The 13,606-nt window shown below is 42.6% G+C and overlaps 1 protein-coding gene across 1 annotated transcript; it reads right to left on the bottom strand.

The window, feature by feature from the left end:
* Nucleotides 1-711: 711 nt before the first annotated feature.
* Nucleotides 712-7,325, bottom strand: LOC134877201 (uncharacterized). The gene is made up of 2 exons (XM_063902623.1): nucleotides 6,700-7,325; nucleotides 712-6,666 (listed from the first exon to the last, which is right to left on the bottom strand). Exons 1-2 carry the CDS (start codon nucleotides 6,985-6,987, stop codon nucleotides 1,063-1,065), a joined length of 5,892 nt encoding a protein of 1,963 aa, XP_063758693.1. The 5' UTR covers nucleotides 6,988-7,325; the 3' UTR covers nucleotides 712-1,062.
* Between the last annotated feature and the right edge of the window lie 6,281 nt (nucleotides 7,326-13,606).

The raw sequence follows: 13,606 nt of genomic DNA, 5'->3' as shown, positions 1-13,606 counted from the left end.
CCGTTATCCCGGTGTCTCTTCCCGGTTCCCCGCTGTGTGCCCGGTAAAGCCATGATGGGGATGAGAGGCATTATTTCCCGGAAAGGAAGAGGGTGACGTAATCCACTCCTGCTGAGAATAAAAGAGGAGGAGGAGGAGCTGCTGTTCACGCCATGCTGCCATATGAAAACATATAGGATTGAAACAAAACATGAAGTTCAGATTTTATTCTTATGTTTTTAAAATAGAATATTCAATAAAATCTTGAAAAATTAATGTCAAAAATCTGCTTTAAAACAATTATTATTATTATTATTATTGTACTGCCCTCGCAGTGCATGTGCCGATGCAAGGCTAGACAGTCAGATAACGGTTAGCTAGAAGCCCTCCAAAAAACCACAAGGCTTGACTTTTCTTGTCCTTTAATGAAGTCTTCTTTTTTCCAACATCACCGTAAAACTGCAGATTACAGAAATAAACACACTTTACTTACTTAAAACACAGTGTGAGTTGGCATAGAATGAGTACATTTCAATTAGCCTCCACAAATGAACAAACTGAGAAGAGTTAGCATGTTAACACAAACTAGCATCTCAGCATGAGCTAACGTTAGCGGAGTAGGCTATACTCATAAAAACACAACAAGTAGGTCTTGATATAAAATACACATTTGACCACTTATAATACTTACAGACAAATATTCTCCAAGGCAAAAGCGTTTGTAAACTTTGACAATATGATTTTAACAGTCTGCTTATCTGTCTGTGCGTGCCTCAGCTCTCCTGAGCATGTAATGAGGAGAACAACCGCGCTGGTTACATAGCTGCTGCTAACGCACTGAGCGCTCACTACGATGCGGTTTCTCGAGACCAAAGAAAAGACCACTCACTCTGACGCAGTTTCTTACAACCAAGAACATACACTTTTTAAATCTACGTATGAACTGATGAATTTTAACTTAACTTATTACTTTTAACTTTTTCATCTGCAAAGGCAGAACACTCCCCGCTTGATATGATTACATTATATCACTCCAGATACACACAAATTTTAAAGCGGAATGCTTTCTGAAAACAACACACATTAAGTCTCTGAAAGAAGGACTACGATCTCCGAGACCGGCCTTAAGAACACCTTATTTGTCCCATCTTTCACAATCCGCAGTTCGACTTTGCGGACTCTGTTATCACTGCTTGGCAAAGTCTTCACGACTAGACCCATAGGCCATTCGTTCCTGCTGACTTGGCTGTCTTTCAGCAAGACGACATCTCCTTCTTTCACATTTGGTTTGTCCTCTGTCCACTTCCTGCGGCTCTGTAGCGTAGACAGATACTCTCCCTTCCATCTCTTCCAAAACGTGTCAGCAAGACACTGAACGTGTTTCCACTGCTTGCTGTACAACTGAGCTGTGTCGAAGTTTCCACTGGGGGCTGAAACTGCACTCATCTTTTGAGTAAGGAGTGTCGCTGGGGTGAGCACCATAGGCATATCCGGGTCTGTGGATATGGCAACAAGAGGTCTCGCGTTCATGATTGCCATGACTTCTGCCATGAAAGTACTCAGGACTTCATGAGTGAGACGTGTTGGTCCTGCCTGAAGCAACATCGCATCCAGGATGCGCCTGGCAACCCCGATGAGCCTTTCCCAGGAGCCGCCCATGTGGGAAGCATGAGGGGGATTAAACACCCAGGAGCAGCCTTTCTCCTGGAGGTACTTCTTGATTGTTGTGTCTTCTGTGCTTATACCCAGTTCTCCACAAGCACCCACAAAATTGGTCCCTCTGTCTGACCGCAGATGTTTTGCTGGACCTCGAACCGCAAAAAACCTCCGGAGAGCGTTGATAAAGCTGTCGGTTGACATGGTTTCGATTAGCTCGATATGTACTGCTCTGGTCGACATGCATGTAAACAACACAGCCCAGCGTTTGCTGTCTGCCGATCCTCCTCTTGTCCGACGTGTCATGACGGACCACGGACCAAAGACATCGAGGCCAACTGTGGTGAATGGGGGCTCAGGAGTAAGTCGGTCGGCAGGCAGATCAGCCATCTTCTGATTCTCCAACCTTCCTCGTAGCCTGCGACAGGTAACGCACTTGTAAATGACAGAAGACACTAGACGCTTGCTCCCAATTATCCAGTATCCAGCCGATCTTATGGCTCCTTCTGTAATATGTCTTCCTTGATGAGCTACTTGTTCGTGGAAGTGTCTCACAAGAAGTGTAGCGATGTGATGCGTGTGTGGAATAATCAATGGATGTTTTTCTTTCTTTGAGAGATCAGCATGAGAAAGACGACCTCCAACACGAAGCATACCATCTTCGTCCACGACTGGATTGAGTCTTTTGAGTGCGCTCTGCTTGGGGTGGGTCTGTTCGCTTTCAAGACACTTGAATTCCTCTTTAAAGGCACTGTGCTGAACAGAGCGGATGATCACAGCTTTGGCTTGTAGAAGCTCACTCATGCTGGATGCGTCTCCGAAACACTTCCATCCTTTCTTTTCATCCTTGTCTGACTTTCCTTTGAAGGATGCTGCAACGTGAATAAGTCTGGCTACGGTGTGATAGAGTGTTCTCCAGCTTGAACATCTCTCAAAGTGTTGAGAGCCCAACTGAGACTCTGATGCCTTGGTTGCCAGAACTGTAGCCTCCGGACGAATCTCCTCATCCACTTCAGGCTCAATGAGGGCGAAGACACTAGAATCGGATATCTCCGCTGCTTTGTTTTGATAGAGAAAAGCTGGACCTGACAGCCAGCTGCTCTGCTGGAGTTGGCGTGCTGGCATGAACCTTGTCGCATGATCAGCGGGATTCAGATCCGTCGGCACATAGTGCCACTGACTGGGGTGTGTAGATCGTCTGATCCGAGTTACCCGGTTGGAGACATAGAGGTAAAATCTTCTTGTACAGTTATGAATGTAGCCAAGAACGATCTTACTGTCCGTGAAGAACTTGACAGTGTCCACTTCCACGTCCATCTCATCACTGATCAGCTCGTACAGCTCAACAGCCAGCACAGCTGCGCAGAGCTCCAAACGTGGAATGGTGTGAGCGGGCCGAGGAGCTAACTTTGATTTCCCCATGACAAACCCAACGTGATACTGTCCCTCGGCGTCTGTAGCTCTCATGTAAGTCACTGCTCCTATGGCTACTGTGGAAGCGTCTGAGAAGATACACAGTTCTTTTGTCTGTGTTGAAGACAGCGAAACTGGTATGTAGCATCTCCTTATGTGCAGGTCTTCCAGAGCTTTCAAAGAGTCTCTCCACGAGTTCCACTCTGCCTCCATTTGTGGAGGGAGAGGAGCATCCCACTCACTCTGCTGAGATGACAACTCCCGGAGAAGCGCTTTTCCTTGCATGGTAATAGGAGCTACGAAGCCCAAGGGGTCATACAGACTGTTGACCGTAGACAACACACCTCTTCGCGTGTATGGCTTTTCTTCGCGTGACACCAGGTAAGTGAAGCTGTCTGATTCCAAGTTCCAGGAGAGGCCTAGACTCCTCTGAAGAGGGAGGGGATCCACTCCGAGATCCAGATCCTTGAGATCTTTGGCTCGGTCCTCGACCGGAAACGCTTCCATCACCTGGCTACTGTTCGACGCCAGCTTGTGCAGTCGCAGGTTGGATTCTGCCAACATTTCTCTGGTTCGTGTGAGGAGATCTATCGCCTCTTCTGGTGTGGCGACAGACATGAGACCATCATCGACGTAAAACTGCCTCTCAACGAACTGTCTTGCGTCAGAACCATGTTCTTGTTCACCTTTCTGCGCTGCTCGTCTCATGCAGTATATGGCCACCGCAGGTGAAGGGCTGTTTCCAAAAACATGGACCTTCATCCTGTACTCGGTCACATTCTTGTCAATGTCATTGTCTTCATACCAGAGGTACCGTAGATAGTCTCTGTCCTCTTCTCGGACGACGAAACAATAAAACATTTGTTCCACGTCTGCTGTAAGAGCCACGCGTTCTTTACGGAACCGCAGAAGAACTCCTAGCAGAGTGTTATTCAAATCCGGTCCACTCAGGAGGACGTTGTTGAGTGAGGTTCCATCACACTCGGCGCTTGAGTCGAAAACTACACGTATCTGGGTAGGTTTCTTCGGGTGATACACACCAAAGGTTGGTAAATACCAGTGTTCTTTCTCTTTGTCCAGAGCTGGAGCAAGCTCGGCTTGGTCACTGTCCAGCATTTTCTGCATAAACTTGATGTAATGCTCTCTTGTTTCCGGCTTTTTCTCCAGGGTTCGCCGAAGTGAGCAGAGGCGTTTCAAGGCTTGCTGCCTGTTGCTTGGAAGGCGACGCCTGGGAGCCCGGAATGGTAAAGGAGCCACCCAGCTATTTTCTTCATTTTGATAGACGTCTGTGTCCATGATAGCTAGGAAGGCTTTGTCTTCTATGGACAGCGCTAGCTTGTTGTCATCCTTGGACCTGTCGAACACAGAAGACCCCAAGTTGTCTGTGTCCACATGGAGACTTGTGTTTACGTCACCTGCTGGTAAGGTCGTGCTGTGATGAGGAGCCATACCACCGTAGTCTTCCTTCACGTGGATACTGTTTGGACATGACTGTAGGTAGGACGTGCGGCCGTTGTTCAATACGTTTGTTCTGTAGACGTTCACTTTTGATGGCTTATGAACTGAGCCCAAGCACACTTCTCCCACAATGACCCAGCCTAGGTCTAACCTCTGAGCGTAAGGTGCGTCCTGGGGCCCGTTGATTTGCTCACGTACCTTGTGTACGCTTAGGATGTCCCTCCCTAAGAGCAAGAGGATAGGTGCGTTGTGGTCCACAGGCGTGATTTTACCAGCCACTGACCGTAGATGGGGGTGATAGTGTGCGTCCTCTGGGGACGGGATTTCTGTCCTGTCGTCAGGCACCATGTCACACTCTATTAAGGGAGGTAGGGCAAGCTTTACTTTTCCGTCCATGGACTCAATGACGAAGTTAGTAGCTCTCCTGCCAGACGTCTCTAACTTCCCAGCACAGGTTTTGAGAGTGTAAGGGGCAGAGCTAGTTTTTACTCTGAAGAGACTGAAGAACTCTGTCTTGGCTAGGGACTTATTGCTTTGTTCGTCTAGCACTGCATACATGTTGATTGATTCCTCCTTTCTCCCTTCAGGATATGCTTTCACCAAGCAGATCTTTGAACAAGAGCGTGCACCGTCTGCATTCCCACAAACCTCTGTACATTTTGAGTTGACAGAAGAAGGTCGGCTTTCACTCTGCTCCCCGCTTTCGTTTCTGTCGTCAGCTGCACTCTGCATGGTCAGAAGAGGAGGACCGGGGTGCAGAGCTGTGATGTGTTTGTCACTGCTACACTCAGAACACTTGACAGTCATTTTACAGTCTTTGGCCATGTGTTGAGTAGACCCACAACATCTGTAGCAGATGTAATTCTCTCTGAGGTATGACTTGCGCTCTTCTAGAGTTTTGTTTCTAAAGAGCTTACACTTTTTCAGTGGATGGGGCTTTTTATGTATCGGACACTGACGATCAGGTTCTTCCATTTTCTTCTGAAAAGGACTGGCTTGGTAACCTGATGACTCTGCAGGGATGTCAGTTTTATGTACAGCTACAGGCCCCCTACCACTGTACTTTGTAGGCCTTTCTGTTCTGGGAGTGACGTGACTGCTGATGGGGGTTATAGCGAAGCTTGGATCGTTTTTTATCCTTGCTTGCTGTTCTACGAACCTCGAGAAGACAGAGAAGGGAGGAAAAGCCACTCTGTAATCCTCCTTGTACTTGCTTCCGAAGCTGGTCCATTTCTCTTGGAGGTTATACGGGAGTTTCTCCACTATTTGTTTCACACCACGTGCTGTATCCAAATATGAGAGCCCTGGGAGTGCACCGTCTTGCTTAGCACCCTCCAGTTCACAGAGAATGTCACTTAGCTCTCTCAGCTTAACAGTGTCTTTATTGGTCAGCCTTGGGAAGTTCTCAATCTTTTTAAGCAGCGCGTCCTCGATGACCTCAGGAGTCCCATAACACTCTTCGAGACGTCGCCAGACCATCGCAACACCTGCGGCGGGATTGAGGACGTGCACTGCGCGAACTCTCTTGGCCTGCTCCGACGATTCAGCTCCCAGCCATTTTGTTAACAGGTCCAGTTCTTCTCTGGCTGAAAGATTCAAGTCTCTTGTGGAGCTTAGAAAGGAAGCCTTCCATGACCAATAATTTTCTGGTTTGTCATCATATTGCAGAAGGCCAGCACTAACCATTTCTTTTCTGATGAGATATCTTGCGAAGTCTTGTGCGCCGTTAGTCTCATGTGCGTACTGTCTTGTATGGTTAGCTGTGTACTGTGCACCGTAAGGTTGAGTGTCACTCAGTGTCCTTGCTGGTTCTTTTTTCACGTCTTCGTAAACGTGCTGTGTGTTTCTCTGAATGTCATGAGAAACTCTGGGCTTAGTGTCAGGTGTTTCCTGTTCATCTAGTTTTATTCTATGTGTCCCCACGACGACAGGTTCGTAAGGCAGTTCCTGTATGAACATGTCTGAGTGTCGACGTACGTACTCACTAGTACGTTGAACTGCACTGAAGGGCTCTTCTTCGACATCTGGAAGCTGGCTGAGCTTCCCGCTTTCGACCTCTGCCTCCAGAAAGGCTGAAGCCTCCGCTTCAGCTGCAGCCACAGTTTTTTGACTCTGGAGGAGATGGAGATCAGCGTCAAAGCCAGCTTTTTGCTTCAGCAGGTTTGCTTCAAAGCCAGCTTTTTGCTTCAGCAGGTTTGCTTCAAGTTCAGCTTTCTGCTTCATGACGTTAGCCTCTTTTTCAGCGAAGGCTAACGCAGCCTTTGCAGCTTTCGCCTTAGCGTAGGCCTTTGTAGCTGAAGACGTTGTTGATGTGTAACTACCAGATGCTCTAGATGACCGAGACTTAACATCTCGTGCTTGATGAGTCTCTTTTTTCTTGGTAGCTTGATCTACAGTCTCTGTTAGCTGCTCTTCACCAGCTGCTTCTTGCTGTGTAGTGGTACAGTCTTTAAGATAGTTTCTTCCTGAGCGCAGACTCATGTTGCTGAATATCGTGTTTACTGCTTGAGCCCGCCGTGTGATGTCTTTTTACTGTACTGCCCTCGCAGTGCATGTGCCGATGCAAGGCTAGACAGTCAGATAACGGTTAGCTAGAAGCCCTCCAAAAAACCACAAGGCTTGACTTTTCTTGTCCTTTAATGAAGTCTTCTTTTTTCCAACATCACCGTAAAACTGCAGATTACAGAAATAAACACACTTTACTTACTTAAAACACAGTGTGAGTTGGCATAGAATGAGTACATTTCAATTAGCCTCCACAAATGAACAAACTGAGAAGAGTTAGCATGTTAACACAAACTAGCATCTCAGCATGAGCTAACGTTAGCGGAGTAGGCTATACTCATAAAAACACAACAAGTAGGTCTTGATATAAAATACACATTTGACCACTTATAATACTTACAGACAAATATTCTCCAAGGCAAAAGCGTTTGTAAACTTTGACAATATGATTTTAACAGTCTGCTTATCTGTCTGTGCGTGCCTCAGCTCTCCTGAGCATGTAATGAGGAGAACAACCGCGCTGGTTACATAGCTGCTGCTAACGCACTGAGCGCTCACTACGATGCGGTTTCTCGAGACCAAAGAAAAGACCACTCACTCTGACGCAGTTTCTTACAACCAAGAACATACACTTTTTAAATCTACGTATGAACTGATGAATTTTAACTTAACTTATTACTTTTAACTTTTTCATCTGCAAAGGCAGAACAATTATTATTAATAATATGTTTCATATTCAACATTCGGTTGAGGATACCTGCATTCCAATAAATAAAATAAAATAATAATAATAATAATAATATAATCTAAAATCTAAAATATGAAATAGATAAATAATATAATACATTTAGTACTTTTGTTTTCAAGTTCAAATGTTATATAAAAAACTAAACATGACTAAAATGTAATCATATTTTGACAATCTGTTGGAGAACAATAAGCTAAATATATTAGAACAAAAAGCAACACTGAGAAAAACCCTCTCTTTATTATTGTCTCGTGTTTTTACTTCTATAGCTGTGTCTCATCGACCCCTCCTCTCTTCCTACTTAAATCCAACCTGATCCACATAACGTCATCCTTTCCGGGAAGCTCTTCCTCTTCCTCCTCCTCCTCCTCCTCCTCCTCCTCCTCCTCCTTTATCATGGGGATTCCGGGAAACACCCCTAATCTCCCCCCTCCTCCCCTCCAGCATCGCGCCATCACGGGGTGTGAATCCCTGCAGATGCGTGGCCTCTCTCTGAGCACGTTAATGTGCTAACCGCGTTTTTAACCTTACGGTAGCCGACGGGATCATTTGCACTTTCGATCCGAGTGATTCACCGCATTCCGGTAAAAACTGCGAGGAGCAGGACCGGAGCTGCAGCCGAGAAACGTGCAGGCTTTACGGTCTGATGGATCCTGCAGGACACCCTGTGGACTGCCGCTAATGAGCTTTATTTTCGCTCCGCTTTATCGGACCCTGCATTACAGACGACCAGCTGCTCCCTGTGGTTCACACACTGCGTTAAATGATATCATTTATTGCAGGAAATCCAAATATTTGTTTGCTTTGATTGAAATAAGCCTCCAAGTATGAGTTATATGAGAGTATTTATTCAAAGCATTCATTTTATAGGAGGTTATTCATGTTTTTATTTCGTTTTGTGAGCTAGTATGATTTGTTTTGTTATATTATTAATTAATATTAAATATATATATATATAATATTAATTAATAATATATATATATTAAATAATATTAAATATATATATTAAATAATATTAAATATAAATATATATATATATATATATATATATTAAATAATATTAAATATATATATATATGTATATTTAATATATATATATATATATATATTATATATATATATATATATATATATATATTAATAATAATATATATATATATATATATATATTATTAATTAATATATATATATATATATATATATATATATATTAAATAATATTAAATATATATATTAAATGAATTAATCTTGTCCAGTAGTTTTATTTATTTATTTAAGCCTTAGTTGAAATAAGCCTCCATGCACGAGTTATTATAGAGTATTACTCTTAAATTGTATGTGTTTTTGCAAGCCTGTGACACATTTCTATCAGTATGTGGTGGAAATGATAGGGTTTTTATTAACAGATCTATAAACTCAGTGAGGTTTATTTGACCTCTTTTAGTGATCTCAGTTATGACCTTTATTGACATTGACATTGACATTTCTCGAGCATTTTACAGAGTTTTTGTTATAAAAAAGTGAGGTTGCATTTAACCATTTACCCATAGCTTTTATTACTTATATTTAATCCTCCTTTTTCATGTCAAATAATCTTAAAAGGCTGAAATATTTCACGCACCACTGTACCAACATGATGGTCTCATGTTGCTTTCATACGACTTGTTATTTGAACATTTTGATTGTCTTAAAGTTAGCTCTATGGCTTTACTGGTTACGGTTGTTTTTCTGTCTCACTCTTATGAACTGTCATCACTGATTTGCAGCTTGGTCACTTTAGGACACAGTTTAACTCCAATTGCACCGAGTTTTGCAGATGATGCGTTCAAGTTCAAGTTACAAAGTATAACTTCACACTGTATTTTATATTTAATGAAATATCCCACTTTTATATTGCTTTAGCTGTAATTGAGCCGTCCGCAGTGTTTTATTTATCAGGTAGTTTACAGATCTCTATCTTCATGGTCAACTTTTATACTTTCTACTCCTTTAGTTTTGTTTTATCTTCTATTTTTAGATGTTTTTATTGTATAATGTTTATTTCCGACTCATTAATGATGTGCCATAGTTGTTTTACATGCTGCTGCAAGGAAAACAAGTCCCAGTTTGGGATTAATAAAGTATACCTTATCTTATAAAAGCCTCTGAGACGCAGTAGTGTGGAAGTATGGAAGTATTCAAACGTAATACATGAAATCAGTACATTTACTTTATACATAACTGCAGATTAAGTCAGAATAACTTTCACTCATTTATACTTTTACTTTTTCCTAACAGTTCCTTTAAATTCCTGTCAATCTTTTCTCGTTTTGCATTGTTTCACACCGAGCACAAATACATTTTTCAGCAGCAAGATTCTCAAAAACCTCGTCAGCAGTCTCGTTTCCAGCGGAGATAAAGACCACGCTGATGTGAAACTGCATTATTGTGGTTATGATTCATCCTAATCAGATGCTGATTCAGGTTTAAAAATAGCTTGTCAACTAATGAAGTCAGCACTGCAGTTTCACATGAGTCAGAACCAAGTTTATGACTTTTGAACTTGATGAGTTTGAGGAGTTGTTTATCTCGTGCAGCTGAGACTCGCTGTTCTTTTTGTTCCTCTTAGGACAGCCCTGAGGGGACGACGGGTAGAAACAGTTTTTCTTTTGGCGCAATGTCGGCCAAATATGATACATGTCTTCATTTCTTTTGTCCTGAACTAATTAACCAAAGAGAACGCTCGATTTTCTTTGGAAAGGGTTAGGGTTAGGTGCATTTCTAGCCATTCTGCATCTCTTGTGGTTGTTTTTAGGGTAATGACGCAACTATTCTCAGCTATTGGCTCCTCTTTGTTGTGATTTTAAGTGTTGTTGGTTTCCGCTTCGCATCTCTTTGAGTTGTTTTCAGTGTCTATAAAGTACGTTTCTGTCTCTTTTGGGTTGTTTTGCATCACTTAAGTGTTGGTTTGTGTCTCTTTGCAGCTGTTTTGTATGAAAACCCTGAGGGGACGACGTGTAGGAACTGGTTATCGTAGAAATGTCTAATACCCCCATTTAATTATACATATGTCAGTGTAAGTTTCTTCTGCAGTTAGATTTCAATCCACATCCCACTAATGAAATCCACACCAAGCTCCCTGGAATATGACAGTGATTGATAGCAGGCGAGTTATTAAACTGCAAGGGGTGATGGGAGGTCACATGAAATATGTCATCTGCACACCAGTTGAGTCTTAAGCCATGCAGTTAATTAAGACCTGCATATTGCTCTTGTAAAAAGCTTATTCATTTTGAAAATGCTCCATTCAGATTTTTTTAGGGGGGTCGTAGTGACAGTGTGGAATGTTTTGTTTTGACAAATTTGATCTACATTTTAAGAAAGGTCAGGTGTCACATCAAGTTAAATTTTTGCCATTTGTCTTTCTCCCTGAGAAAGACAAATGGCTGTCTCTCTTTAACCTCTGTCGATGTTTAGCTTGTAATCACCATGTTTGCCTCTCTGGCCAACATTTACACCTCTGTAGTGTAGATGACTTTGTTGAGTACAGTCTGTCTCTCTGTACTTTGATTAATCTCCCCCTTTCCCCCTCCCTTTGTTTTAGTATCCTGTAATGTAGAATTTGATTGGCTGTCCCCCTTCTTCCTTCCCTTTGAGAGTCTGGTTTAATGTTTGATCGGGGTCAGGTCCTTGTGCTACTCTGGTTGTGCAGGTTATCTGGCCTCCAGCTGGAACTGATTCTGTCAAACGCTCTGCTCTTTATTAAATAACACTGCTTTGATTTGCAGCTTGTACATTTGTTCTTTTCTTATACCAGAAGGTGATTAAGTGTGGAATTTACACAACGCTGGTCTTTAGGGGGGCAATATTAACCAAATACATGACCTATGTTTGTATGAACTCATTTCTTAAAGAGAAAGCTTCATTTTCTTTGGAAAGGTGGTGCATCTCTAGCCATTCTGTATGTCTTTGTGGTCATTTTGCCTGTTTGTGGTGTTTTTCGAGTCATTTTGCTTCTATTTCCAGTTATTGGCGTCTCTTTGACGTCTTGTTGTTATTGTTTTGCATCTTGTTGTTGTTGTTTTGCGTCTTGTTGTTGTTGTTTTGCGTCTTGTTGTTGTTGTTTTGCGTCTCTTTCTGACTGTGTTGTGTCTCAATAGCCCTCTTGCCCTTCGTTGGTGCTGTTTTGCATCTCTTTGTGGTCGTTTTCTTAAGAATCTTTCCTCCCATGAACTCTGTTTGTACGTCTCTGATATGTTTGCTTCCTCTAGGCTCGTTTTTAATGCAGTAAATAATCTGCAGCTACAAAGAGGAAGGAGAAGCTTGAAGTTGATTATCCTGCTCCTGAACCTAACACAGCGGGGGGGTAATAGCAGGGCTCTGTATCAAAGGTGCATGCAGGGATCTTTAATAAAGGAACCACATTCTGCTGAGTCATCCGAGCTGAAGGTCATCATGTAATTCAAGAGATTTACCTTTGCACCAGTCCACTGCAGAACTGGTCCCACTGGTTCTTTTCTGACTGCTGGTTTTCATTAGACATCAGCATGCAGTAGAAAGGTTAACACACAGCTACAGGTGATCGCTTTAAATCCTTAGTCAATACAAGAGGCTTTAGTAGAAGTGTTTTCATGTAAATTAAACTCACTTTTCTAAACACTAAGCTCACTGTCGTGCACATTTGGCTTATTTCGGACATCCTAATCATTCAAGGCAGCAGTTGTTTCTTATTTGTTTTTAAGTGTTGAAATGTGCTGCAAACATGCCATTATCTTTACTTGCGTGTGGCGCAAACGTAACAAATCACACTTAAACTTCTGCACAACCCTACCAGGAAATGATCGAGTAACTTCAGATAGAACACATATGAATCCAGACTGTAATGGATCAAGTGTACATGTACTTAAAAGTGAGATACAACTTCAAATTTGACTGCAGTAGTTGTACCTTTTACTCTTGATTAAAAACATGTGGTTTTCTTGAAAAAGCTGCATCTTCTTGACTTATATTCTCTCAGCTTTTCATCTCTCCTACATTCTTCAGTCATTCAGTCCTTTGTAATTTCCCTAGCCTTCCTTTCCTTCCCCTGGCCCACTTTATGCCGTTTCCCCTAGTCCTCCCTTTCTTTGCGCTTCCTCATTTCTGTTAAATTCATCTCTTGGATCAGCAGATGTTTGTGACTAAACTGAGTTGACTCTGGTTGGAGAGGTGGTGTTCCTGGGATAATGGAAGTGCTCACTGATCATGGGACACACACTCAGTTTCTGTTGGGTTTTATCGGTTGTAATGAAGTTCAGAAGCAGAAAGACTTAAAATGACACAGGAAACACTCAGAGAGTAATCAGATAACGTCACGCAGCTGTGGAGGAAACAGGGAGTGGATGATCATGGAGACAACGAGGGGGTGAGAGGTGACAGCACGAGGGCAAGGGAGGCTAATGTCAGATAAGTGCAGAGGGGAAGTTAGGCTGAACAGGGCTACGGCAACACAAGAGGCTCAAACTGAGGCAATAACTCATGCAACTAATCAATCATTAGACTTGAAAGACTGTCATCTCAGGATCTTAAAGGTGAGAGAGGGTGGTGTTTGCTGTGCAACGTATATGTATTCCTTTCCCAAATCTGATGGAAAAACTAGCTGTGCAAATTGTCTAAGTGTCATTGATTTCCAATTTGGACAATCCTCATCAGTTCAGATTTAAAACCACGTTTGGATTTTTCTATCAGCTTTGACGGTCGCTGTCATTTTCGAGCACAAGTTAGAATTTGCAGGTCATGTTTTTGATGTGTTGTTGAGTCCTAATGCGCTCATGTTTGATGAAAATCGGATGTACTTTAATGACTACATGTCAACCCGTAGTCAGAGAC

The sequence above is a fragment of the Eleginops maclovinus genome, chromosome 15, assembly GCF_036324505.1.
Source record: "Eleginops maclovinus isolate JMC-PN-2008 ecotype Puerto Natales chromosome 15, JC_Emac_rtc_rv5, whole genome shotgun sequence".
In the NCBI taxonomy this organism is placed as follows: Eukaryota; Metazoa; Chordata; class Actinopteri; order Perciformes; family Eleginopidae; genus Eleginops; species Eleginops maclovinus.
This window is presented reverse-complemented; position numbering and strand designations above follow the sequence as displayed.

Excerpts from the sequence above, each read along its gene's own strand:
- LOC134877201 (XM_063902623.1), bottom strand. The coding sequence starts at position 6,987 with ATGAGTCTGCGCTCAGGAAGAAACTATCTTAAAGACTGTACCACTACA. Across the intron at positions 6,667-6,699 it reads AAGCTGAACTTGAAGCAAAC|CTGCTGAAGCAAAAAGCTGG; the intron begins CTGCTGAAGCAA and ends TTTGAAGCAAAC.